Raw genomic sequence first — 27,900 nt, 5'->3', positions numbered from 1 at the left:
CTGCTGGAAGGCGGTCTTGCTTGCCTGTCATGGTGGTAGGAGCTTCACAGACTTTAAAATGAAAGAGGCAGAGGTGCTGGTGGAAGTAATGTGAGCTGAGGTGAGAGCAAATCGGTGCTACTGCTGTTGCAGCAGTGCTTCCTAGAGCCATGGAACAGCGCTGCAGAGCTGTGTAAAGTCCAGTGGCATCAGTTGCATAAGGAGCAGGGTCAGAGTTCCTATCGCCTGCTTGAATGCACCCTCTAGAGAAGCTGGTGTGCAGACGATTCGTGTGGTACATTGTAATCCTGTGGTCTTTACATGATAACAAAGCATGTGTGAAAACTTGGTGAGGCATAGGAAGGTTGGAAGGATTTGAGCAAGGAGTGGAAGGATTTGAGATACTGGCTGCACCCCTTCATTAGCAGACACTATCTCTGTGTATGCATGTGTTCACATTTACGTGGGTATGCACTTCTCGGCATTTGAAAACCCACTGATTAACTTTTAAAAAGTTAATCAGGATTTAGTGTTAAGGGTCAGTCAGCGGAAAGTCGGTCTGTTCGCTGAGCTGCAGCAGCAGTTTCTGCCTCAGGCGTGCAGTGAACACCCATCTTTCTATGCTTGTGTGTGAGTATTTAGTTTACTGAATGCTGATTCTGTTTCTTCTTTTCCAGAAAAAGAGGAAGTTACTATAAATGGAGAAGATGAAAAAGAACGAAAAGACCCCTATTTTGTGGAAACGCCTTATGGCTACCAGCTAGACTTGGATTTTCTGAAGTACGTGGATGATATACAGAAGGGGAATACCATTAAGAAACTAAATATAAGAAAGAGGAAGAAAGCTGTACCAGCCTCGGTGGGTACCAAGAACTCTGGTGGCCAGTGCAGTGGCTGGACCTCCACAGAGTCTCTCTCTTCATCGAACAGTGATGAGAACAAGCAGTCTTTGGCAACGAGGTGTCAAGTAACCTTGCCTGTCCCTGCCAAAACTTCAGTTTCCTTTGAAGTATCTCCTACCTACTTAACTGTCCCAGAGAATAAACAGCTTCCGCCTCCCTCCCCCCAGCCTCCTCGGCACAACCTTCTCGTAACAAAAACTCTCATGGAAACACGGAGGCGACTGGAGCAGGAGAGGATGATGCAGGTCACTCCTGGAGATGTCCGCAGGCCTCGACTTTCCAGTTTTGGAGGTATGGGCTCCACAAGCTCCCTCCCGTCTTTTGTGGGATCCAGTGGGTACAGTCATGTGTCTCAGCACCTGCAGAATGGGTATCAGGGGAACGGCGACTATGGTGCTTGTTTCAGCTCCTCACTGGGCAGTTCCATTCGTCACAGCCCCATGAGCTCGGGAATATCCACGCCGGTCACCAATGTGAGCCCCGTGCATCTGCAGCACATCAGGGAGCAAATGGCAGTTGCCCTCAAGCGTCTCAAGGAGCTCGAGGAGCAAGTCAAGACTATTCCTGTGCTACAGGTCAAAATCTCAGTGTTGCAGGAGGAGAAGAGGCACATGATGGCTGAACTCAAAAACCACAGGAAAGCCACTCAAAATGACACATACGGTTTCAGAAAGCGATCCTACAGTGCAGGAAATGCAGAGCAGTGGGAACACATGTCTCAGGTCAGAAGAGGTGGAGAACTTTATATAGATTGTGAGGAAGAGATGGAGAGTGTGGAGCAGAGCTCTCAGAGGATAGAGGAGTTCAGGCAGCTGACTGCTGAGATGCAAGCCCTAGAGAAAAAAATCCAAGATAGCAACTACGAAAGTCTGTCAAACCTTCGAGTGAACAGAGAAAGCCTGACAAAAGAAGCCCGATCTGTTGCTGTGGGTGCTGATGAGAACATGAATGATGTTGTTATATACAACAGATCTGCAAGGCAACACAAAGAAATAGCTGTGGGAACAGAGAAAGAAGTGAGGGAGTGTGGAGTTGGGGTGACAGAGGCCATGCTTGGATTGTCTACAGAGGTTGAGAAGGAGATAGAGCTTCAGCAGCAGACCATCGAAGCCCTTAAGGAGAAGATATATAGACTAGAGGTTCAGTTAAAGGAAACCACCCATGACAGGGAAATGACCAAATTAAAACAGGAGTTGCAGGCAGCTGGGTCTAGAAAGAAGGTGGATAAAGCTATGATGGCTCAGCCCCATGTTGTCAGTAGGATGGTGGAGGCTGTCATACAAACAAGAGACCAAATGGTGGGAGACCACGTGGACATTGCTGATTCGTCAGTGGGAAACCATCTGCAGACAAGCAGCATCGGCACCTCCTGCAGACCTGCCATGCGGAGCACGGCTGCGGGCCCCGAGCTCCTGATGAGCCAGTGGCTGGTGAGGGAGCGGGCAGAGGTGCAAGATCAGGGTACAGAGAGGTCCGTGGAGCTGCATGATAAGTCAGTGGGCACAGAGACAAGCATCTGTGAGACAGGCGTCAACACAGAGGAGCCGTCAGAGGTGCTGAGCCCTTGCCAGATGGCTCAGGCGGTTGGAGCAACGAGGACTGTGGGCTGCGGGGACTGCTCGGTGGACGTGGTGGTTTGTGTGCCCAAGGAACACGTGTCTCGTGAAACAGCCACAGAGGCTGTACCCAGGGCAGAGGCAATGGTGATGGCCGTGCCTTCCACAGCTAGCCAGCAAACCAGCACTGCTTTGGAGATGGTGAGCCAGTGCACCAGCACGGAGCTGGCCTGCCTGGCAGACTGTGGGACTAACACCACTCTGAGCAGCTGTGATAAGCAGACCAGCACGGACGGTGTGGAGCTGCGGAGCGTGGCAGTAGGGGATGGCCGGGTGAAGGACATACACGCGCCTGCTAAGATGCGTTCGGTTGGAGTGGGCACCGTGCTCTCTAGCCACCCTGGCTTTGAAAAGCCTTCTGCAATAAAAACCAAAGACTGTGGCATTGGACAGATAAGTGTTTATGAGAACTATCTGGTTGGTCTGAAAATGAGGAGCATTGCCTGTGGACCCCCTCCGTTGCCTGTTGTCCCAACTGGCACCAGGAGCATAGGTGTTGGGGGAGAGTCTGTGTGTGACCCAGTCACTGGTCAGTCGGAGAGCCCTCTGCCTCCATCTGAGCTGAGGACTGGCTTGGATCACTACATTGAACGTGTGCAGAAGCTGCTGCAGGAACAGCAGATGCTGCTTGCTGAAAATTACAGTGAATTGGCAGAAGCCTTTGGGGAGCCCCACTCCCAGATTGGATCTCTCAATTCACAACTCATCAGCACCCTCACCTCCATCAACTCTGTCATGAAATACGCCAGTACAGAGGAGCTGCGTAGCCTGGACCTTCAGAAGCAGTGCATGGAGAGAAGCACCCCATCAGGTAAGCCCAGCACTGGGGCACCATCTGGTGCATTGTTTGCATCTATCCCAGGGCTGCAGATCAGTTGCCCATTTGGCTCTCTCTTAGTCTGGAAGCCACTGTGTAGCCCTCCCCAAAGAAGCACAGAGCATAGCATTGGGTATTCTGTCCAAGCCATTGCTGGTAGCTGAAAAAGCAAAGTTTTATCTCTCCCAGTCCAGCAGGCTCTGAAGGTCCTGTTGATGATGGTGCTATGGCTCTGACCATGTAAGAGGGGTGTCTAAAATTTTTGAAAGGTTTAACCACTGCAACATGCTGACTTAAAGTTATAACTTTTAAGAATTTTGAGGTTAATGCCCATGGGTTTGGAATTTTAAACTTGGCATGCATGTTTTTAAAAACAACAGTGTCAGATTTGACAGAGCCAAAAGTCACTTAGAATGTTGGTATCAAACTGATTTGTTTCCACAGACATTTGCCTAGATTTTGTAGTGTTTATTCCAAAGTCACGTTGCCTTTGTTCCTTGTGCTGCTCAGACAGAGAGCTATGGGTGCTTTCCCTATTCCAGCAGGGCTGATTGCTTTATAGTAGGCAACTCCAGAGTGCTTCACAGAAACCACATCTTGGGCTTTCTCTGTTCCAGTAACTGTTTGTTGTAATCCCTACTTAAAACTTCGTGTTTGAAAGGCGTAACTACTACTGGAAGTTTTGGTGACACTCAGGAAAGGCAAGAATTTTAATTTAACACTCCTTGCCTTTGATTTATTAATTAAACAATACAGACGATTATTTTGAGGGATTTTTTTATTCCCTGAGGTAGAGTTGAATACTTTTAAAAAATTTTTTAATGTGTCTGATAGTCTAGTTTAAACCTTAGCCATTTTTCTTTAATATCGGTGAATCCAACCACATTACTATTAAATTTATAAATGGTGGCTTCCTGGAAAACAATGTGTAATGCCTGGTGGTGACTGTTAGGTACTTTCTTCTTGCTCTTGCCATACAGTGACTGAAGCAAGAGGTTAAGGAGGTGGCAAAAACTGGAGGTGGCACAAATGCATGTCCTGTAGATGCTGAATAGGGAAAAAAACCCCAGAGTATGTACTATTCAATGTCAGCATAATGTTATTGGCTAATCTAAATAGTTATATTAAGCTCTTGCAGCTTGCTTACTGTCTTAAAATGTGCCTATTTTTGTTAAAATGCAGCTTGGTAAATATGGTTTTTTAGCACATCTGTTGATGTGTTAAATAGAACCATCCATGTAATAAACTGAGTTAAAAAACCTAAAAGGTTTAGGTTCTCATAGTGAAGGAATAAGCAACATTTATATAGTCGTAGGGAAAACATATGATATTCTGTCTGCATACATGCAATATGATACTGTATAAGCAATATAATTATCTTTCTGGTATGCACTTTGCATTCCGGTCTTCTTACAAGTAGTAATAATAATAATAATAAGTGTATCTAGCAGACATCAGAAGTGTCTGTAAAACAGTGAACCAAAGTTATCACTAGCTGTAAATCCTTAATTCCATTCCCAGCTTTTACTGCACAGTATCAAATGTGTAGTCAAGAGGTTTGAAAGCATTTAGACACAGGTGGAGCAACAGATCATATTTACTAAAAATGTTAATACGTGGATTCAGATTTCACATTCCTGATAAAATTATTTTGGAATAATTTTATTTTAACTTGTGATGCCATTATCTTTAGCTGTGGATGATGAGTGTAAAATTTCTTTATTTTTAGTCCCTGGTGAGGGATGCCTGGACAGCATACATAAATCAAGCTACGGTCTATAACAATTTAGACCCATGGAGAATTGGAGTGGAAAAGAGGTCTTAAGCCTGAAATGTTACCCTATCTCTTTCTATTAATTCTGAAAATATTGCCTTTAATACATTTATATGCTGGTCCTGCTGCCCTTTCCTGTGGTTTTACAGATCGTGTGTTACAGCGTGTGTTTTTTGTTGATTGAAGCACTAACTTGAATAATTCTGTAATCACTGGAACTAATAGAGCCTTTCTTTTTCCATGCATCAGTATTTCATGATAGCTTGTGAGCTTTTAATAAGTCTTTTTCCTCACATTTAGATCTTTTTGATGTAGCTTTCCAGGTGTGTGTGTGAACTCAGCCAGTGCCCTTTTCTCCAGGCCTGGCATCTCATTCTGATTTCTGTAAAGCTTTTATAAACACAAAAAGCCTTCAGAGCACTGAGTCTCTATTCCACTTCAGTTCAAATAAGCAACTGAGTTGAAGGTATTGAGGGAAGTGAGACTGCACATACCTTGGGGTTTTTTATAGAAAAACAGGCTGAAGTGTCAGTTTCCAGTTAGCATCAGAAGCATTATATGTAATGCTTTATTCAAAGAGCATCCTTAGGAAGTATATCTTAGAGTTTCTTCACATCAGTAGAGTTCTCAGCTGTACAGATTCGTCTCCCTGTTATTGGTGGGGAGATAGGGTGTGCTGCAGGGCCCTCTGCCATCTCACCTTCCCTGACACAGCTTGTGGCAGGTGATGGAGACACAGGCAGGAAAGCTGGAGCCTGCTGAGCAGGACACAGGCTTGCAGTTTTCATCTCTGGACATCTTAGACCACTGAGATGATCTCTGGGCCAAGTCTATTAGCAATTGGTATTTTGCTTGAAAGCAAAATAATCACCTTCCCTTCTGTAACTTGGCAACTCTTATTAACATTTACATATGTACTGTCTTTCAGAAGCCCTAGTGACCTTAGGGAATTCAAACCCGCTGGCCAGGCAACTCTTATTAACATTTACATATGTACTGTCTTTCAGAAGCCCTTAGGGAATTCAAACCCGCTGGCCAGATGAGCACATTCCCACTCTGCAAAGTCATGGTAGCTGGCCTTGGCAGCCTGTGTGTCCAGCTTATCCGTATGGATGTGGGTCACAAACCTAGATGCTACCTGATCCATATTCTTAGACTAGACAGCATATAGGAAGCCTAAAGGGAGGCGAGTGGATTAATCTCTGTTTGTTGCACTAGATTTTTAAAGAATTTTCAGGATATTGTATTTGAATGCTCATATGATGCCAACCAGAAGCTTAATGTCACTTTTACAGGTTCTAATTACCCAGACTTTTCACAAGTCTGCCCGTCTTTCACTTGCAGGGAGTTTTCAAGAATGGTATTTAAGAAAACTGGTCTGCCATTGCCCTGAAAAATTACCTGAGCATACTTGTCCTGAAAATGCATTGCTCTTTTGCCTCAGTGATCTTCAGATATCAGTTTTTTTGTCACATTTAGAGCATTTTAGATTGAGTGTCCCAGTAGAAGCATTACATTACTTAGTCATCATGAGGAAGGAAGCAGCTTCTTGAGTTTAAACTTCAGGGAGTGAAAGAAAATAGGAAGTATGTAATGTCAGAATGTCTAGAGGGTCTGGAAATCTTGATGTGCCATCTGGCGGAAAATCTTCCAAGGTTTTCAGCTTTTACATTTTAACCAGTGCTGGGGAAGCACGCTGAGGGACAATGGAAAGACCAGAAGAATGATGGTGATGTGAGAAGGCCCTGGTTCCCCAAAATTGTTGTCTAGGACTAATGAGGCAATGTGAACATGGTCGTCATCTTCTGTGCTGTCAGTTGTAATGCAGGCAATTGGAAAAAAGCTGTTTTTCTTTGCAGCTCTTTTGTTTGAGACACCTTTCTCTTGAAGAATGTGGTGTTTGACAGGTTAGTAACTTCTAGTAACTTCTCTCCTGGCAGCATGGACCATGCTATTACAGCTGAAGACCTGGGGCTTGCTTGAGGCACAGAAGTCTGTGCTGATGTGGCACAGGTGTGGTGGTGATCCTGTAAAGCTTTGGGTTGCTCCAAATCTCAGTGGTTGTGCCTGTGCCTAGGCAGGTGAAAGAGGTCCTCACCTCCATGTATCTGCCACAAGTGCATGCCTTAATCACCACGTTAAGTTTCTGTACAGATGTTCTTGCTGTAACTAACAGGATACATCCATCAGTCTGCTGGGAAGATGTGGAGCATTTTCCACATTTCCTGGAAGGTCATGCATGATGCAAAACAGCCACACAGATGGTCCCACCCAAGTGCTACATGAGTACTGTTTATTTACATGTGTCTGGCTGGTGTCTCAGAGAATACAGTGCCTCCTCTGCATGTTTACTGTGGCAGGTGGTTTCTGCTAGTTGTGACAACACAGGAAGCACAAATGGGAATGCTGTTCAAAAATGGTACCAGCCTCCATAAAACTCTTCTAAGAGGCTTGATGTACCTTCCCTGGTCATACATTAACACAAGCTTATTATTGTTGTCATGATTAGCGTTGTAATATTTACTGGTTTGACTCAATGGTAGCACGACATGTAGTGTTTGAATCTAAAAGCTGCTCTATCTCCTGGCTTCTGCTTCAGTTAGCAGAGAGCATAATTTGCCACAGTATAGATTATTTTTCCCTTAAAACTTATTGCTGCTTATAGAGTGGAAATCTGCAGCCTGCTAAGTTGTCTGTTAGAGCCCCAGTTCCCTCCTAATAGTGTGGCACAGGGATGTAATGTTCAGGCACTGAGCTGTTTGGAGTTCCACTCCCATGGTAACAGGCTGTGAATATTTAATAGCAAGAGATTCCTATTTTTCTAAGGAAGTGTTGTCATATTTCAGCAACAATAAAATGTCAGCTGATAAAATCAAATCCACATGAATGAGAAAGAAGAAGTACTCCAAGCTGACTTTCTTACTTGTACCCAGCATCATGAGATGCTTTGATCCACCACTCCTCAAGGAGATGAAGGTTGTATTTCACCAAGCTTCACGTGCAATTGTCTTGGAAAAGAGAGTGTTTCATAAACAAGATGATTAGCTGCTTCAAAGATGTGTGATCATTTGTTGTCAGTCATGTTTAATGAAAAGAATTGGTTTTAACTTCCAGTTTCAGCAAACTGGATTCACAATCTAATTTGGGGATAGAAAACAACTTTTCAGCACAGAGAAAATGTTTAAAACAAGAATGAAAATGAGATTGTTCTTGCAGTTCTCTTACTAGAGCCTTCGTCCTATTAGAAGAAGTGTTTTCCCTGGAGCTGAATGATAGTTCAGCATCTGCCTATGCTCGGGCCCCAAGAGAATCTGCCTTCTCTCAGTTTATTGTATAAAAAGCTCATGTGTGGCAATTTTTTTATTTTGAAACTTTAAGTTCACTGACTTTTAACCTGGAATGGCTCAAAAGTACCTTTTATAATGAAACTACTCTCTAGTCTTGTGAAGGTACTGCATTAATCAGTTGGATGGGTTACTATCAATCGCTGTAAATGTTTAAACATAACATGTTTGCTCATTACTGCCTTTTTATGTACCTTAGTAGAATGGGTTTTATTCTTTAACAATTCTGATAAGTACACCAAATTGAAAGTGGATTAAAATAATTTATATTTTAAAAAGTTGCTATTTAGGCATGATGATTTAAAAATGCTTCAGTTAAAATAATTTTGTAATGAGCTTATTGTTACTGTAAAGAAATCATGCAGTGTGAAAGAGAATTATTTCCTTGCTACTGCAGACAGCATTTGTGCACTGTCTCTAGTGGGGAATGTATAACTTGTATCCCTGACCATTATAAACATATTGTGCAAATAAATGCTTGCACTGACCAAAAGGTTAAAAATAAAATCTTTGTGCAGCTACCACATAAAAAAAAGCTTGTGCACTTTTTTAAGCTAGAAGCCTATGATGTTCCAGCCAGAGAGCTGGGTTCTCATCCTGATGGTATTAATCCCCCGGCCTTGTTTGCACTTCTCTTGATTTCCAGTGGGATAAAAGTATTGTCAAGCTAAAGTGTTTTATGATAATACTTAGGTTTGCTTCCATCAAACTAAATGGAAATTTTCAAAAGGAAGTGAAGACCAGACTTCTGTTCTCATTAGTTCATCACCAATTCAAAAGAATCTGTTGAGCTCCCTGAACCAGCTAACAGCATGACTACTTCTGCTGTCATAAATGTGAGGGAAAGTCTGCAATTAGGAAGGAAAATTGCATCCTAACAACATTATATTATAGGTGCCAGAAATGGAATGGGTAATTTGTTGCTTCTCTGTAGCAACTTTGCTGTCACCTTGGTTGAAATTGGTGAGATTTTCAAAATAAGCACAAGTGATTTATGTGAGGAGATTCCTTCTAGAAAATTAAAAATAGGTGTTCTCATTCCTTCAAACCACTGGAGCTAAACCCCTGAAGGTGGTCCTATCACTTGTTTCCCTCTGAAATTAATGAGAGCAGCTTTCTGCATAAGTGTTTATGTACAGATGAAGTTAGCAAGTTCTTTTGTTTTGTTGTGTCATACTTTTGCCTCTAAATTACTCCTGAACTTTTCCAAAATCCTCTACTGTGTTGAAAAATACATTAGAAGTTCTTGACAGGTTCCTTCTGTAGTTTGCTGTTCTATATCAATACTTAGAAACTTATTTGCAGGATTTGCCTGGAACAGTAGGCTAAGGGATGTCATCAAGGCAGGTCTCTGTCTGGAGGGTCTCTGAGGGTCCTGAGGGTCTCTGTCTGGAGGCAGTGCTTGAGTAAGTTGGCCCATTTGCTGTCACTGCTGTGCACCGCAACCTGGAGAAGGATTCTGCTCAAGCATACTTGAGATCTCTGTGAAGTGAGAGGAAAAGTATTTGTTAAGAAATGTGTAGATTGGTGGTGATCTTCAGGGTTTCATTTCCACACTGGAGAGGTGTGCGCTACCTCCAGCCATAAGAGTGGCCCTGCAGTTCTGTTGGAGGAAGAAGGAACTCAGTTCATTTGGCTCTTTGGTTTGCACAGCAGTAGATTAATCTATTAAATCATGGACCATGATGTTGAATGGTACAGCTCCTTCCTTTGTTTTTCTCAGCGACTGGACTTGGTGCTATCCAAGAGTCTTCATGTTTGCTGTCTTGAAAAGCGGAAGGCCTGGGAGCTGATATTAAATGCTAATTAATGGCTTGCAGAATTAATACTGATTTGGACCCAAAGCTCTCTTTCCCTCATCAGTGGGTACTGTGCATGCAATAAGTGTAGACATCTAAGAGCTTTGCAGGGAGAATGAATGTACTGACTGGTTTGCCTAATGCACATTTATTGTCTCCTTGCTCTCAAGTCTTGATCAAGTCTTTTGTTAGGTGCCAGGGGCCAGCTGAGCAGAACCCTTTTCTTTTTCATTGGAAGGCATGGACATCATGATACTGAATTCAGTGTGGTGGCTTCTTACCCAATGATATATGTACCAGAAGAGGGAACCTATGGAAATTATGTTGCATTAGTGGCAGGTTCAGGAGAGGCTGTGAGTCAGGGGAGAGAAGTCTACTACTGTCCTCATTTCCATCTGTCCTACCTTGCAGCTCCTTCCCCTGCCTATCCCAGGGCATGAGGGAGACACCTGAGGAAATTTTGGCTCAGGCTTTGGGGTCATGACAGGGTTCACCACAGGCTGGAACCCCACTTTGCCCTGCCAGAGTCCTGTCCTCCACTCTGGCATGCGCAAGCCCAGCTGTGCCTCCAGACACACCATGGTCGTCACAGCTGTTTTTGTAGGAGAACCTTGTTGTCTGGCAGGCCATGCAGACAGTTCTGCTGAAAGCAAACCTGTGCATCTTTGGAACTTTCCATGTCACTGGATACTTCAGAGCAGGTTTCCTTCACTCCTTCCCATGTCCTCAGAGGCCAGTCTGGAGCAGAAGGGGTGGCCTGGTAAAACCAGCCCAGGCAGCCACCACCAGCTGCAGCTGGAAGTGGTTACTGTGCTTGGTACTCTTTATTTGTACCTGTCGCAGCTCCAAGCAAGCGAAGAGACAGTTCTCATGTTTTTCAGCTAAGGGAGTTTAAAAATCATTGGTTTTGGCTTGGTGTTCTATCACCTTGGCAGCCTTCTTCTTCTCAGCTGTTGTATGAGGGATGATGCTTGCTGTTGGGAAGACACCTTACCAAAGTCAGTCGGTGCTGCAAAGTGGGTAGTGGTGGGGGAACAAGGGCAGAGCTTCCCTCTTGCTTTTCATGGGTGTCCAGGTGCTCAAACATGTGTCTAGAAGAGTTACTTCTACCCCGGGAGCCCTGGGAAGCTGCCGCCTTCTTACACACACACAGACACACACACACCCCACCACACACGTTTCACTCTTAAGAAAAAGGTTTTTTGCTGTGCTTGTAGTGACATGACGGTCAAAACCCTGCTGCGTGCCTTTTCCTGCAGACAGCTTCCTCTGTATGTTAGAGGAGCTACAAACTGGTGGAGCTGAGCAATAGGCCTCACTGTGGGAGAAGGGTGCTTTGCGAAATGTATGCAGGGTGAGACTTGGTTGGAAGCTCAGAGACTTGAGTGGGATTGGGAGCAAAAATTTGGAAAAATCAGCTTTGTTATGTCCTGTTGTAGGGAAAATTCACTGAGGTGAAGTAACAAGGGGGAAAGTCTAACAAGAGCAGCTAGAGAGATGTAGTTGTGTGTCTAAAAATTAATGTTTGGAATTTACCCTACTACAGTCTGTTATCACCCTGTGCAGTGCCACTTATATTTGAATGAGAAAGCTGTGCCTTAGTTCTTGATAAATACAAAGGCAAAAAATAATACAGAGGCACGCATCATTGAAGAAGAAGAAGAGAAGCTTGGGGAAAAAAAAGTGGTAGTGTTTAAAGCAAGTTAAGCTTCAGCTTTTTTTTCCCTTGAATGCTAACAAGATCACTAGGGAGGCATATGTGTGTAAAAAAACACTCTGTTTCACAAACAAAAGCATTTGTGCAGATTTGTAGACAAGTTGTAATAGCACAGCTGGAGTAACTCCAGGGGAATCTGTAAGAGTCTGTGCGTAATTAGCACTGCCTTTTGAATACACAATGGGAAAAAGTGAGTGAACGCCAGCAGATCAGCAAGGGGAAAAAAGTATAATCCGAAGATTTGGAATTTGGTTTAAGTACAACTACTAGTTCAGTACAATCCTGACCAAAAAAAAAAGAAAGAAATTTAGTGTGTGGGAGTCCATTACAGTTGTCTCAGTAACTGGGCAAAGCACATAGCTTTCAGAATTAGTTTGAGTACTGGAAAAAAAGGAAAATTTCCTGAAAAATTTAGGCTTTCATGGAAAATGACATTTCTTAAAAAACAAGTACAATGAAAAGGTTACTGTTCTTGCAGAAAGGACCTGTGAACGTGCTGTGCTCCTCAAGCATGTTATCAAGGAGCAGCTCAGTGAGCCCACCCTCACCAGGGTGCCAGGAGCTGAGGTCACTGCTCCTTGAGCAGTGACATGCTCGTACTGAAAGAGAAGGAAAAAGAAGGACTGTTCCTTTCACGCATTTTAAAGCAAATATCTTTATAGTTTGTGCTTGCATTGTATATCTTTATTAAAAGAAAAACTCACAGCCATTTTTTTGTGTTTTCTGAAAATGATCACAGTCTTTTTCCAATTAGGTCCTCAGAAAAGAGTATGCTAAAAGACAAGCTTTGTTCCCTAATTTCTTGGGTTTTTTTCCCTCTGTGGATCACAATATTGATGGAAATATTATCGTTTGCCTCATCCGTGACGCCTGCTGTCTTCTTTGGCAGGTGCTACCTTGGAGTACATCCCTCATGGCCAACTTGCAAACACACACTTAACTTCAAATTTGCGAACGCTGAAATTGGAGCAAGACACTGTGCCCACTCAGGAGGAGAGGAAGACTCCCCTGGTGGAAGCTGCTCGGGGAAGGAAGTCTTTTTCTTCTCAAGATAAAGCTCTCACTCCAATTAATCTGACGGATGATCAGCTTGCCTCAGGTCTCTATGGTAATAACTGGCTCACATTCACCTTTCATCATGCCGGTGGAGTCTGAATATGAAATACAATTAAAGAAGGTTTTCAGTATTCTCAAAAATGCAAAAAGCAGGAAAAGATGCAGCTGAGGCGAAATTCACAGTGTGACACTGTGTATCTGCAGGTGGTGGTTAGGTTTTAAATGGCAGATTGTAGTGCATCAGTGAAATACCATTTAGTGTCTTCCTAAGAAAAATGTACTGAAAGATAAAGGGTTAATAATTTAAAAAATAATTACATTTTTATGCATCTTTTACCTGTCCTTTGTATAGAGAATGGTTTAAAAGTTTTTTCAATGAATGCTAAATCTAAAAGACCATCTTTGATTGAACCTACCTGTTTAATAGTTTGTTAAATATGCTGTATGTATTGTTAAACATGCTGTCTGTATTAATGTCTTCATTTTGGCAAGGAGCTGCTGCTCTCTGACTATAAGAATACCAGATTTCAATGTTAAAAGTTTTTCACTAATAGCAGAGAAAAAAGCTTATGACTTTTCTTTAAGTTTTCTAAAGCGTTTTGAAGATTGTAAGATGGGAAAATTAGGCTTAACTAGTTGTAAGATGGAAACGTTAGCATGTTGTAAGATGGAAAAGTTAGGTTTAACTAGTTCCAGAGCTGATTTTGAAGCTGTTCTTCTGTATTTACAATGTACATGTCAAACCATGACTGTATGTATATTAGAAAACCCAGCTTCAGATGGTAAATTACAGAGAGAGAGCTGTTCAAATGCTGATGCATTCAAAGCTGGCTACAGATTTATACTGATACATATGCTTTATCTCCCTTTCTAACAGTATGTACTAATAATGAGAACACACTTAAATCTATCATGAAGAAAAGAGATGGGAAGAAGGATTTGAGCAACACCAAGAAGAACCTGCAGTTTGTTGGCATTAATGGCGGGTAAGAGACCTGTCTCCAAAACATCTGTTACTGTAGCACTTTGACAGTGGGGAGAAGAGAAGGAACCCAGGAACACATGCATAGGTTTGGCCTGTCCTTCAGGCTGAGGTGCAGCACTGAGTGTAAGCATCACAAGGAAGAATTGAATGCTGAGCTCCTCTTAATCCACTAGTGCTTGCAAGTCATATGTGGCATCAGTCTCAAATATCTGTACATTAGATTGCTGATTTACCACAGGAAAGTGAAACAATCTCAGACAGCCATGAGGACATTTCTCAGGCAATGCTGTAGTAAGGAAAACTTACATGTATGTTTGGTAGCTGACAAGCACAGCAGTATATTATTAAACAATACAGCAAGAGATGCCATTGCCCTAGAATTAATTTTTCTGGGTTTGTGTTAAATATGTACAGAGACCTTCCTATACAAATACAGAACATAGTATGGAAAATTGTCTTCTTTTAAAATATTACTTGGCCTTGCAGAATGTTGCAAAGAGTTTTAAAATGCTTTCATCCAGTTGTTTATATATAGCTTTTCTAGCCCTTTCCTCAGATTAGTTTTTCTCTAGTACAAATGTTTTTTGTGCGGTATATAGCCTACATATTAGCTAAAAGTATCGTTACATATAGTGAGGGAAAGTTATCATAGGTTTGTTAGCTTCCTTGTTTATATCTGCCTAGTAAGGCAGTACAGTTTTCTCTGAACAAAGTAATTTGATTCTGGGGATAAGGCAAGGTCTGGCAAAATGTTAAGAGTTACATTTAAAAGAGATTGTTCTTCTTTCATTACACTCTGTGTACATAATACTGACAGCGTCATTTGCCAGTAACACTGAGTTCAGTGACTAGAAGAGGTCTCTGAGGAAAAAACAGGAGGACAAAGCTTTTTGCGGGATGTTTTTCCACTAGTGCCAATGCAAGCAGGTGCTGACTGCTGCAGAATGGCACTGAGCAAGCACCTCTGCACCTGCCCGCTCTCCCCGTAGGTATGAGACCACATCCAGCGATGACTCCAGCTCCGAGGAGAGCTCCTCCTCGGATTCAGAGGAGGAGTGTGAAAGCCAGGAGTACTCCTGCGACCAGCACAGAGAAGAGAAGCAGCCCACCCCCCATGCTGCGGAGGTCTGCGCTGTGGGGGCAGAGAAGGACAGTCCCCTCCCAGAGTGTGAGGCCGAGGAGGTGGAAATCAGAGAGAGGTACACTGCCCACCCTCCCCAGAGTTTGCCTCATGGGAGGCACCTCTGCCTCGTGTCATGGGCTAGCTGTGTGGGCTGTGCTTGTGGAGAAAGCATCAGCCCCAGCACAGCCAGCTGCTGCCCACTTGCATCCTCCTCAGGTGGGTAGCCAGAGGCAGCTTTATGGCAAAATGACTGTGTGTGAGCAGGAAGAAGGTGTCAGAGGGTATCCTTTCCAGCACCCTCCTCAAGTGGGTGGCCAGAGGCAGCTTTATGGCAAAATGACTGTGTGGGAGCAGGAAGGTGTCAGAGGGTATCCTTTCCAGCATTGACTTTAAATTATTCATAACAGCAAGACCCTGGTGCCTCCCCTAGCAGAGGCTCTCCCAGGTCACAACCAGCACTCGCTTGGGAGCAGGCAATGCCTTGTTAACGTCCTGGTGTGTAAGCAAACAAATTAATCTTGAGCCATGCACACCAGGTCAGCTGGCTGCTGGGAGTGAATCTTGCATTTGCACCTTCCACAGCATCTCTCGGCCATGGCACAGTGAGATGAGGGGGTACAGCACTGAGGACACTGAGATCCTGTGCTTCATGTGATATGAGATTATAGACTGTAATACACATTCAAGGCTGCCATCACACAGTTGTTCAACAAGTCGTATGTTAGGGTACTTTTCAAATTGCTGTGTAAGGTAGAATTTGACAGACAAGGCTGTGCTTTTTTGGCATATGGAGAGAATAAAGCAGTGAGTTTTTACTGATTCTTCATTAGCAAACAGCAAAAGAAAGTATGAACCAAGACAGTGAAAGGATATCTTACAGATAATGGGGCCAGTGTGCTAATTTGGAAGATTATGTAGGTAGAATAATAACAGTAAAAGAGCTGAAACAAAATTAATGTTATGTTTCACTGGAGAGCAGCAAGTTGTCTATAATTGCCAGCTGTTAAATAAAAGAGATTCAGGAATTAATAGTTAAGAGCTTGGAGGCCCTGGAGCTGTGTGTTTTTTGAAGAGCCCTGAGCTTACTTTATACAGTACTGTAGGATAGCCTGTTGTTTTACAGGGGGCATAGAAAGATGGGCAGTCTCTCAAAAGACATCTCTAATTTATATTTACAGTAGCAAGAGGTAATTGGGAAGAAGAGCAGCAGAATAGCTTAGATAGCCAGTGTACTTAAGGAGCACATTCCTTGCAAGCTGACTGCCCTAGCAATGCCCTCTGAGGGGAAGAGTCAGGGCATGTGGCCATGTATGGCCATGGTCTGTGCAATGGTGGAGAACTTCATTCCTCTGTTAGCACTAGCAGCTGGCTTGTAATCCATGAGGGCTAAAATGCCCATCTTACACACACGAGTGTATTCGTTTTTCTGCTTTTTGGGAGAATTTTCTGGAAAACTTGCCATTATCCTCTGTTTTTCCAGATTTTAGGCAAGGATGGTTGGCCACAGCCTGGTATGACATGTGGCACAAGTCTGGACCTTATTTTTGGCCTACCATGAGTTTTGAAATTTTTCATGACAACAGAGTAAAAATTAAAGAGGAATGGAGAAAGAGAGTAAATTTCCAGAGTGGGTGGGATGAGAAAGGCTAGTTCCAGTGAATGGGAGCTGGCAAGCAGGCACCTCTTGAGCTGTTTCCCACTGCTTAATTCTGTTTCCATCACAACTATTGGCATTTCTCCTTGTCAATCAAGTAATCAAAGCACACAGCATATAAAGTGTGCTCTGCAGGCATACAGCAGTAGGTGAGAATTTCCACTAGAAGGGTTGCCAAGTCTTACAGCAGGAAAGTGATGTGTTTTCCACTCTCCTTTCCTGTTGCTTTTCCCACACTCATCTCCATTCAGTGTAGAGGGAGTGTCTGTGAGAAGAGCTGCCAGGGTGGCTTCTGTATGGTAGGAGCAGATGGCTCGCCTGGAAACTTTCATTCCCAGAGAACTATCAGGAAAACAAATGTTTCTATACTGAAATGCTAAGATAAAAACTGAGACATGCGATGTATTTTGCTGTCTCCCTCAGGTACGAGCTAAGTGAAAAGATGCTTTCTGCCTGTAACCTGCTGAGAAACAACATTGATGACCCCAAGGCATTAACCAACAAAGATGTGGTAAGCAGTACAGGTGAAAATTTTATCTTGAGATGCAATAAAAAAACTTTAGGAAGAGGCAACTTCTGGTTTTACAGGACCAGCACCACAGGTGGCTAGGCAGAAGAGGATTTCATCTTTCCTGCAAGAGTCACAAAGCTCTTTCTACCAGGACACTTTCATCCAGAGAATATACTTGTGCTTTGTGTGCTTCAGTGTTGTTGTCCCAGGGCACACGCATAAAAACAGTAACATGAAAATACAGTTTCAACACACTTGTGCATTCCTCTGTTATTCCTGTGGGTTTTTTGGTTTAGTACTGGTGTGGGTAGCTCTCAGGCCTCACATTAGGAGACTTCAGCGGGTGAAGACTCTGTTGCATCCTACGAAGAAACGTCAGAGTCTGTTCTGAAACACTAGGTGATCTGCCTTCTTCTAAGCACAGGGATGCTGTTTGTCTTGTTTACTGCACTGGCTGTTTTTATCAGTGCTGCAGAGAATGAGGAAGATTGATTGTTAATACTTAACAAATACTCAAGTCTCAGGACATAAAATTGTATTTGCCTTATTGGAAATGCCTCAGATAAGGGTTGCCTGCACTACTCTATGAGGGTAATCTGAAAGCAAAGGAACACTGCTTAATTATATGAAATTGAATTTTGCATTTGTTACACTTGTGCAGTGATATAAAAGGCAACAATTTAGTGTCATTTTCTTCTACTATAGAGCATCTGCAGCTTCTTAAAGACAATAGTGTTGTCTATATGACACAGTAGTACTGTCTGTGTCCAATTCTGACATCTGTGGTCCAGGGAATGTTCTGAAGGGTTGTCTCATACAGTTGTGACACATAGTTTTTAATTCTGTGTTTGTCCTTCAGGACTAGTGTAGGCATTCAAACAACAAATGCTTTAGGCCCTCTTGGAGTTGAAAGTGTCAAAAATGGCAAAACCAGATTATGATCTCTGCCTTAGAAGTGTAATTTGAATTTATGTTTTTCTTTCTTGTGCCTAAAGTGCTTTCCAGCACAAGGAGTGCTTTGTAGATGGAAGCTACAGACTAATCAGCTCTTGTCCTCTGTCTGCTGATAAAGAAGTCTTGTCCAAACAGCTTAAATGTCAGTATAGCTAAGGATCTGTATGAGTTGTCCCAACCTCTTCCAGCATACTCAGCTTTGTAGCTGCTGTTTACACCAGAAAGAGCTCTGGACTGCATCTTTTTGAATGTGATGGATTAATTGAATTTTAAAGTGTGTTGTTTATTTAATAATGTGTGTGATACCATGACTAAAAATATTTTCTTAGTGGTATTTTGCACTGAGTAGTGCCTGAAATAAATATAAAAATTGTATGTGCCAGTTTATGGCCACCTTTGCATTTCAACTCTCTATGTTTACAGAGTACATACATCACGTTATAATAGCACTGATGTAAAATACTCTGTTAATGTGTTTATTTAGTACAGATACATAGGTAGCACTGGTCTGTGTAGAATATTTTCTATTTACCAGACACAGACTACGTCTAGAGCTACTGGTGTGTTTTCACTAGAGGCTAGATAAACTTTCTGAGAGTCTTCTCTGCAAAATTGCCCTTGAATTTACTGGGTGCCTTGCAGGTGAGGGTTTATGAGAAAGATATGGTGGTTCTTCCATGTTAGAGAAAGTCTCAAAGTCAGAGCTGGTGGTGAATGTGGAAATCTTCTTGGCTCACATTGAGACCTGCTCTACCTACCTTGTCACAACAGACAAGTCACCTGGCCTAAGAGGCTCCTACTCCCCCACTTGCAATCCATACCCATGGGAAAGTTTATCCTGAATGTATAGCCTGCTCCTTCCTACTGCAACTAAAGCCAGCCAGCCTTAATGTGAAGAACAGGTTCTTCCTTTTTTTCCTGTTTTCTGCAACAAAAGTTACATGGTTTCTTTCCCCAGCGGTTCTTTTCAGCAGCGCCTCTCCAGTCCTTCCTGTCTGTCCAGTAAGTCAGATTTCCTTGACTTCTGTTCATTCTTGCTGCTTATCTTTGAAACTGTTTCAACCAAATATTTTGTGTCATTCAGTGATCAGACCAGACAAGGTAGTCCGGGTGTTGTCTTCACAGTCCTAGGCAGAAAGAAGGGACTACATAACATGCCATGCAAGCCATAAATCGGTTTATTCCCTCCAAAACAGTATTTACCTTTTGCATTACGATGTGATGTTTGGTTCAGTTTGTAATTGTAATGATCAGTTTTTCTTCTTCAGAACTGCTGTGCAGCCAGTTCTCATATACTTTGTGCATTTGATAATTTGTGCCTCAGAACTGGGCTTATCTGACTTAGCATGCTGTTGTTTTAAGTCCAGTGAGAAAGTCTTGAGCTTCTCAGTGGTTTATAAATATAGTTAAATATTTGATGGAAATCGTTACGCAAGTCTTTTTTTTTCATTCGCCAGTATTTGATAACTGTTAATTCTGGGAGTATTCTCATCCTGAAATTCTGTGCTGTTAGAGGTGAAAGTCAGGTGAAGTGAGAGGAAGTAAAAGGTGTTTTAAAGCAGACTTTAGTCAGAAGGGACACTTCATCTTACTTGTGAACTGAATACTTTCTTCCCACATTGAACTAAAAAAGATTTGACCTGCATTGCTGACATGTGGGATGGAAAATCTTTTAAATAGATTGTACATACGAAAAATTTTCTGTCTTGGTTTCTACAGAGGTTTTGTTTAAATACCATCCAGCATGAGTGGTTTCGTGTCTCAAGTCAGAAGTCAGCTCTCCCCGAAATGGTTGGAGACTACATAACTGCTTTTGAAGAGATTTCTCCTGCTGTCCTAAGGCATATCATCAACATGGCAGATGGAAATGGAAACACAGCTCTGCATTACAGTGTCTCACATTCTAACTTTGAAATTGTAAAGCTTCTTCTGGATGCAAGTAAGTTTGCTTTATGGGTTTTTTTAAAATTATTCGTGGTTTTGCAATTGTCATGGATGAAATTCTTGATGGACTAGAGGCCAACTTCAGTCTTCTTCCAGCAGGTGTTTTAATTGTTAATATTTATAGGGTGGCTCACTTAGGTAGTCGAGAATCTTTGTTTCTAGTACTAGCTTTGGAGGTTCTTGAAGAAGTTAAAAAAACACTTAAGTAAATTATATACAGAGTTGAGATAGATAGTTAGATTCCTGACTATTGCACTGTAGTCCCAAGTTAAGCAGCACCGGTCTCCTGCAGTGTTCTCTGGAGGCAGCACAGCTGCTGCTCAGCACTCTGTAAGGTGCTGATGGAGGAAGATGCAGTGAGGTAAAAATACCATCTTAAACACACAAGCTAGTCTGGCTATGTCCAATCTGTGCAGAAGATTTTTCTGGCCACCACATTGACTCATCCATGCTACTTTCCTGAAAAACTGGAGCAATATGGCATTCTGTCACAGAGACCATTTTCCTAATCCGTAAGCAATCTGACGCTGCTTCATGTGGTTGCTTTTGTTGCCTCATTTTTTGATCCTCTTGCAACACAGATGCAGAAAGAGTAGTGGCAAAGGGGAGACTCTGGAGTGTCTGCTGCCCACATTCAGTGTGCCAGATGGCATCCAGCAGAAGGTATCACACATTGGAATTGGTCCCAGGCTGGATGTCTAATCTGTTTAATCCTAGTTTTGCTTTATGAGTGAAGTTTGTTTCTCCAAACAAGTTAAAAAACCTGTCACAGTTGATTGTGAAAGCTTTACTAGGCCAATGACATGTCTGGAGTGTAAGCCAAGTAATATTCATGAATCCAGAAGGGTAGCATCAGATAAACAAGGATATAAATGATACAAATCTCAGCTTTGATAACCTAGCACATGTGTCACACATGCAGAGACTTCCTCAAGAGGAAAGTGAGCACTTTGAAATCTCTGGTCCTTTTGAAGGCAGTCTGTGTTTGGGAAGAGTGAGTCACAGCAGGGGAATGCAGGGAATGTCAGGAGCATGGTGAAACGGGGGGGCTGGCTCTACAGCACAATGTGGTAGGAGGAAGCTGCCCCTCTGCTTCCCTAGGTGTCTCAGAGGAGAAGGAACATGCTGATCTCTTGCTGGAAATCAGGACTCCTGTACGTTATGGCAGCTAGTGTATGCCCATGAACACCAGGGGTGTTGCCTGTAAAATGTAATAATCATGACTAGTCCCACGTAGGTCACTCTGAAAGAGAGAATTGCTCATGCCAGCACTTGGAAAATGTTCGCATATAGGCAGATTCCTTCAGGTTTCAACAGTCTTCCTCTGGACTGTGTCTGAATGGTCACTGTGGTCAGCTTTGCAGTGTGGTGATATCACAGGTAGATTCTTAGACCAAGAACTCTGTGCCTGTGTTTGGTGAGAAAAGTGGACAGGATGAGATGAGAGAATCCTCCATAGCATGAAGCAGAGTCACCAAGAGGACAAAGGAGAACCGTTTCTCTCAGCCATATAGAAAAGGAGCTAAATGTGACCTCAGAAAACACACTCTGCTGAAGTAGTCTAGTCAGAGTAGGAGCACACCACTTCTAAAAAGTTATTCATTACTCAGGATGTAATGCATTTAGCAGTGTTGTGTTCTCTGGCTTCAGTGGCTTCACAGAAGTGATGTCTGAAAGAAGTATTGGTCTACTGGTTATAAGGTTTCATCACCGATGTCTATTTAACGTGAAAAAAATTTGCAATATCTTACATCTGCACTCAAATTACTTCTGAAATGTTCTTTTGACTGAAGTCTGAAGAATTTTCTGAACCATTTTTGCTTGTTAAGGTATCTGTGGTGCAATTTAACCTCTAGTCTGCAGATAATGTTTATGTAAATCTGGGTCTCTGCTTTCCAATATGATGCATACACTGAAAACCCTGCTGCCCAGTAAACCAATAAGCACTGCTGAATTTCTGCAGAATTTTAGGAACAGAGACAGACTGGAGGCAAGGTTTGAACAAAAAGGGGAACTCTTGTTGGTTGCTGGCACTGGTGAGAGAACTTGCCTGTATTTGTTCCCAGAGCAGTTTTGTTCATGGTCAAATACACTATAGAACTGGCAGTTGTCTTTAATTTAAAGGGGTGGTTTTTTTGGCATTTCCAAAACATATTGAAGTACACTTGCAGATTTTTAAATAACACTAATTGCAGGGAAATTATTCTGAAGACACAGGCTTTGTGCTGAAGAGAAATACCTTTTGCATTGACCATGTTGCTGGACCACTTTTATTCTGGGCAGTATGCATGCCCTTGGGAGAAGAGCTTAAGGACTATGCTGACAGTGTTTCTAAATATCATGCTAAATTTCAGGCCACTTGCTTTTACAAAAGGAAAAAAATAATGCACAAATAAAGCCCTAAATGATGACATATAAAATGTTTTTGTGCTCTTTCTTGTGTTGTACACATAGTACAAAAGAATTATTTTCTTTGTCTGGCTCAAGAGCTCCTCTGTTAATTTTTTTCTTCTCCACCTTCTCTTGAATTGCATCCATTATGAAAGCAGTTGCTACTTTTGCTTTTTATAGGCTGCTGTACTGACAGTTTATTCAGTTGATTAGCACAATTACTGCTTTTTGGGTACTTGCTTTCTGAAGAAATTATGTCATCCCTCTGCAGATGTCTGTAATGTAAATCATCAGAACAAGGCTGGTTATACCCCCATCATGCTTGCTGCGCTTGCAGCTGTGGAAGCAGAGAAGGACATGAGGATAGTGGAGGAACTGTTCAGCTGTGGGGATGTGAATGCTAAAGCCAGCCAGGTCAGTTGAATGGTTCATGAGGCACAGTTCTTACTGCTGTACTCCTGTGCCTTTTTATGGTTCCTTCCATGCTCCCATCCCTGCTCTTATCAGCTCAAATGTTGCTCTCATTTGCTTTCATCATTTGTGGGATTTTTATGTATGTTTTTGATTGCTATATACAAAATGGAGCTGTGGAAGAACAGTTGAGCCTCAAATCTGGACCTCTTCTAAAAACGAAGGTTGCTCATTGTGTGAAAGAACTGTTACTGAATTTTGGGTGGCATTTACAAATTCTGCAGCATTTAGCTCATTTGAATAAACTACAGGTGTCTGAAACCAGATTGGATATCTTCCATTAATTCAGTAAATAGCTGTGTGAACGTGGGATATATGATACATAAAAGGTATTTAAATAATGGCAATCAAAGCCTTGAGAGTACTGTTTAAAACAACTTCCCCCCCATAAGAAACACAGTGTCTCAAAAAAATAAAAGTGCTTGTGCTTTGTCACTGATTGTCTCTGTAGTTATTTGGGTTTTACTCTTCTCTCCATGCAGGCTGGTCAGACTGCACTGATGCTAGCTGTGAGTCATGGCCGGATAGACATGGTTAAAGCTTTACTGGCCTGTGGTGCAGATGTCAATATCCAGGATGATGAGGGCTCTACAGCTCTGATGTGCGCTAGTGAGCATGGACATGTGGAGATTGTTAAGCTTCTGCTGGCTCAGCCTGGGTGTAACAGCACCCTGGAGGACAATGTGAGTTGCCTTTCAATGCTTCTGAAATCTGCTTGGGTCAATGTCTGACTCAGAATGCCAGAGTGCAACCACAATGAATCTTCTGCTTAATTGGTAGCAAGTGCTGTGATTATTTGGCTAGTATTTTTACTTTTCTAACAGACACACCTGGTAGCTATTTCTGTGGTTAGCTGTAGGTGTGTAGTGGTCAGAAAAGAAAAAAAACACTTGTTAGTTCATAGCTAGTTCAACACCTTTCCCGCTTACATTCCTTCCCCCTTTCAAAGGAGATTTCTAGTTTTCAGTTAGGACCTTACCTGGTGACTTAGAGCCTCATTGTGTTGCTTTTCTGTGCCTTTGGCAAAGATCAGCCCTGCAATTTTTTTTAAACTATACTCACACTGTTCCTACACCATGACTTTTGAGACTATAGGTTCAGTCTTAGTCATGAAGCTACACTGTCCTGACAATAAACAGATACAGACTGTGACTTCAGTGCCAAGTGAGACACCTGTGTATTTCTTGTCTGCAGGCACCATTGCAGCCTATGCTGTCAGCAGACAATTTGATCGATAGATTTCTCAAGCTTGAATACATTGACTTAGTTCATTTCTTGCTATGTTGTTGTTAACCATATTTCTTGCATGCTTTTCCTTCTTCCTATTGCTTTACCCACCGAACACTGAAACGGAGCCTGGGTTTAGGATTTGGGATGGCAGCGGGTGGTTATTTGTTGAAGCTGTTGCAGAAAGACAAGGACGTAATTTCTCTTCATTCACCCACCAGCTGCAGGGGGCAGCTCAGTTCTTTGTAGTGCTAGCGGTGTGGAACTTCTGGCCAGAGAGGAAAACGTAAGAAGACCTCAGTCTAACAAACACTTTCAGAAGCAATCTAGATTATTGCTGCTTGGATGCTGTTAGCATTACCAGATACAAAATCAATAACTACAGTCTTTATGGGGACATGATAACTTAACTATTCCTGTGGCCAGTTTGATAGTTTCCCCAGCACAGTTTGCTGCTTATTCACAGATTTGTCTGTCCTGTGGGATTGAGATTTTGAGTATTCCCCAAGCTATTCTGAGTGTCACAGTGATGCTTTTCCAGTCTGCATGATCAGTAGTAAGCTGAGCATCATCCTACTAATGTGTGCCACAGTGATTCAGCACCTCTCTTTTAAGAACTTGTGTTGACTGGAGAGTGTTAGCTGTGCATTTGTCATGCATTATATTGCACAGTAGTAGACAGCTCTTCTAGTTCCCTGTCTGTTCAGGACAATTGGATTTATGTATAATTGCTGCCTTTGGTCTGATAAGAAGACTTTCCATGTGTCCATTGTGTCCCATGCTGGACATTTCAAAACCGGTCCCAACCATTCCCATACCAGTGCTACAGCAGTGGCTGGAATGTCTGCTTCATCGCTGTGAGACATTTCAAATATTGGCATTATTGTAGCAGCTTCTATGTGCAAGAGCCAAAAGCCAGGCAGTGAACCACGCACCAAATTCATATCACAGGTTGCCTGACATCCATGTCTTTCTGGACCAAATATGGTCGAAAGGAAAATTAACAAAATACTCTTATCACTAGTGAAAGCAGATTAGTAGAATACACTTTGAGCTATAGCACTTTTTGCTTCTACCCTCATCAGTTGTGGTTTATGAAAGCAATAGAATCTTCTGAGAAACTAAGGTGGCAGTATTTGACTGGGAAAGTCCATTTGTTTGTATTTAGACTTCCATCAATATGAGTGCAATTTCTCTTAGTGTTGATAGGAGCTATACTACAACAATTATCATTTTAATGCAGCAATTATCATTATATCTGGCCAGTGTTTTTCCCTCCCTTATCATCTCTACTTGTTACTGACATTGTCGTTTCTCTGAGACAGCCCAATCTTCTGGTCTTGCACAGCACTACATGTAACAGTACTGTGATAATAGTGTGCTCACTCTTCCACAGCAATAATCGAGACTCCTCATTTAGAGAAATTATGAGGCTTTGACAATTGGATTGCCTCATAAAACAGCAGTGCAAGGCTTAAAACAAAAGAAATTAAGCAAGACTCTAAATGAACTCATCTGTATGAGCAGTAGGGCCTCCTCTTAGTAACTTCATTTCTCTGTGGGCTGATGGGGCTTTTAAGAGATCTGTTAAAGCATACAAGCACTAATTCTCTTGTTTCTTCCTTTCTTCTCTCAGGATGGCAGCACAGCACTTTCAATAGCCCTGGAAGCTGGACATAAGGACATAGCGGTTCTCCTCTATGCACATGTGAACTTTTCCAAAACCCAGTCACCGGTTAGTACACAACCTCCTGTAGGTTATGTTTTAACTTGCTGCTGTTAAACATAATAGTGAAATGTAAACAAGAAATTTACTCCCTGACAGCTGTACAGCACATGAAATTTTGACTTTTATTTGCAAGACAATTTCTGTGCTGTTAAGTGGAATGTACTTTTTAAAATACACGTTGGCTGCAGAAGGTTGAAGTCTGGCTGAGGGATAGTTCCTGCTTCTCCTCCTAATTACCATGGGGTACAGATAGCTCACTAGCAAGGTTCACTAATTCTGGCTAGTGTGCAGAGGTGCTGTTGTATTATTTTAATGATAGTTATTGACCTGGAAACTGAAACATAGCTGTTCTAGGTGTTTTGGCAGCTATCCACCTCTCCTCTAGGCCTGACTCACTCTACTGATAAATGGCTGCTAAAACCTCAGTGTCTGAACAATATGCACTCGCAGTTAGTGGGCTGTATGATAGCTGGCACTTTTCTTCCTAAAATTAAAAAAAAAAAGAAATTATCTGTACAATTAAAGGTAAGGAATTGAACAGAGTAATTCTGAGTGTTGTGTTTTCCATCCACTGGCTGGAATAATTTCTCTTTGATTAACTGTTCTTCATTCTCTTTCAGGGCACTCCTAGGCTTAGCAGAAGGACATCTCCAGGTCCCACCCACAGAGCCACATTTGAGTAGTAGTGTATAAATATCTGTAAAAAATCTCTATGCCACCTTTAAGCTGCTAAATGTTACTGTTTTACTGAGACAGATACTGAATGTAATTGTCTTGTGCCTGAACTCACCAGCAAAGTGAAAGCAGAGATCTAATGCTAAAGGTAGAAAACTGTAAACTTGAAGCAAGCATATAGTTAAGTAGTGCTCAGTGGAGAACCTTAGCCAGAACTGTTCTCTTGCTCACATACTCATCTTTCTGTACACTGGCATAAATCTTGTTTTTCTTTGTTGTAGATTGTCCTTTCTTATGTTATGTGCAGACTAAGACTTCCAAAGCTATCCATGCAGGGGTGTCCCAGTGGCTTATTTTTAGTCATTCTAGAATATATTTACTGTGCCTAGCCTTCATCACAGTAAGCTTTTCATAAATTTCATTCCAACATGATTTTCATGTTTTTAATTACTTTGAAATTCAAAAGTTGCAGTTGCTTATGTAGTCAGTTCCGTGGATCTTGAGCTGGTGGGTGAGTGGGTAGGTATTGGGGATAGAGCCTCTTGTCAGGTCTGAAGTTCACTAAATAAGTTGTTTCTAATTGGGGATAATGTATAACTTTTTATATAAAAGATACTAGTATCTATAAAATTAACTCACACAGTATTTTCAACATTTTGTATTCCATAATAATTAAAACCTACATGAAGAATCACATGTCCTGTTACCATATTTTTATTAACTGTTTCAGTCTATAAGCTCCATACATGTTTATTGGAGAATAAAATTAGAGGTACCAGCTGTATATTCCCCTTGAGTGTAATTGAGTGTACATCTTGGTGTGTATTTATGAAATGCTATTACCTTGTCACATTCACTTTAGTCAAGCGTATTGAAATGTTTGAAGTGCCTTAGACTCTTGCCATATTTTCAGAATAAAATTTCATTATGCTGTTTTACTCCTCTCCTGTTTTACTTGTGATTTGCCATCATCCAGAAAGGCTGCACATTACAACTGCAGCAGGAAAACAAGTTAAATTGGTAAATCAAGGCAGGGAGGACAGGACAGTGCCCACATGAGGTTTTTCCTGGAAGAAAAAACTGGAAAAAAGAAAAAACTGCTGACTGGAAGAACTTTGCCCAAGATGATCTGCCTTTGCTTGTCTTGCACAGGCTGCACCCTTTGCTGTTTGGTTAAGAAGTGACCTTTCTCAGCCATGTGAAGCATCCTAGGGAGGTGTTGAAGGACTGTG

The 27,900-nt window shown here is 42.1% G+C and overlaps 1 protein-coding gene across 5 annotated transcripts in view; it reads left to right on the top strand.

The window, feature by feature from the left end:
* KANK1 (KN motif and ankyrin repeat domains 1) overlaps positions 1 to 27,607 on the top strand; it is a 129,476-nt gene extending 101,869 nt beyond the window's left edge. For 4 of the 5 annotated variants that reach the window (XM_039729720.1, XM_039729722.1, XM_039729723.1 and 1 more), the window contains 10 exons: positions 657 to 3,308; positions 12,838 to 13,056; positions 13,882 to 13,990; positions 14,979 to 15,188; positions 17,190 to 17,277; positions 19,951 to 20,170; positions 22,838 to 22,980; positions 23,520 to 23,720; positions 25,901 to 25,999; positions 26,614 to 27,607. In XM_039729720.1, the coding sequence (XP_039585654.1) occupies positions 657 to 3,308; positions 12,838 to 13,056; positions 13,882 to 13,990; positions 14,979 to 15,188; positions 17,190 to 17,277; positions 19,951 to 20,170; positions 22,838 to 22,980; positions 23,520 to 23,720; positions 25,901 to 25,999; positions 26,614 to 26,676 (4,004 nt within the window). In that variant the 3' untranslated portion in view covers positions 26,677 to 27,607. The remainder of the gene's footprint in view (positions 1 to 656; positions 3,309 to 12,837; positions 13,057 to 13,881; positions 13,991 to 14,978; positions 15,189 to 17,189; positions 17,278 to 19,950; positions 20,171 to 22,837; positions 22,981 to 23,519; positions 23,721 to 25,900; positions 26,000 to 26,613) is intronic. The other variant, XM_039729719.1, reaches the window with a different exon arrangement.
* Positions 27,608 to 27,900: the final 293 nt, after the last annotated feature.

Source organism: Passer montanus, unplaced genomic scaffold (genome assembly GCF_014805655.1).
Source record: "Passer montanus isolate IOZ18808 unplaced genomic scaffold, ASM1480565v1 scaffold7, whole genome shotgun sequence".
In the NCBI taxonomy this organism is placed as follows: Eukaryota; Metazoa; Chordata; class Aves; order Passeriformes; family Passeridae; genus Passer; species Passer montanus.
The sequence above is the reverse complement of the archived record's forward strand: the minus strand, read 5'-3'. Positions and strand labels throughout refer to the sequence as shown.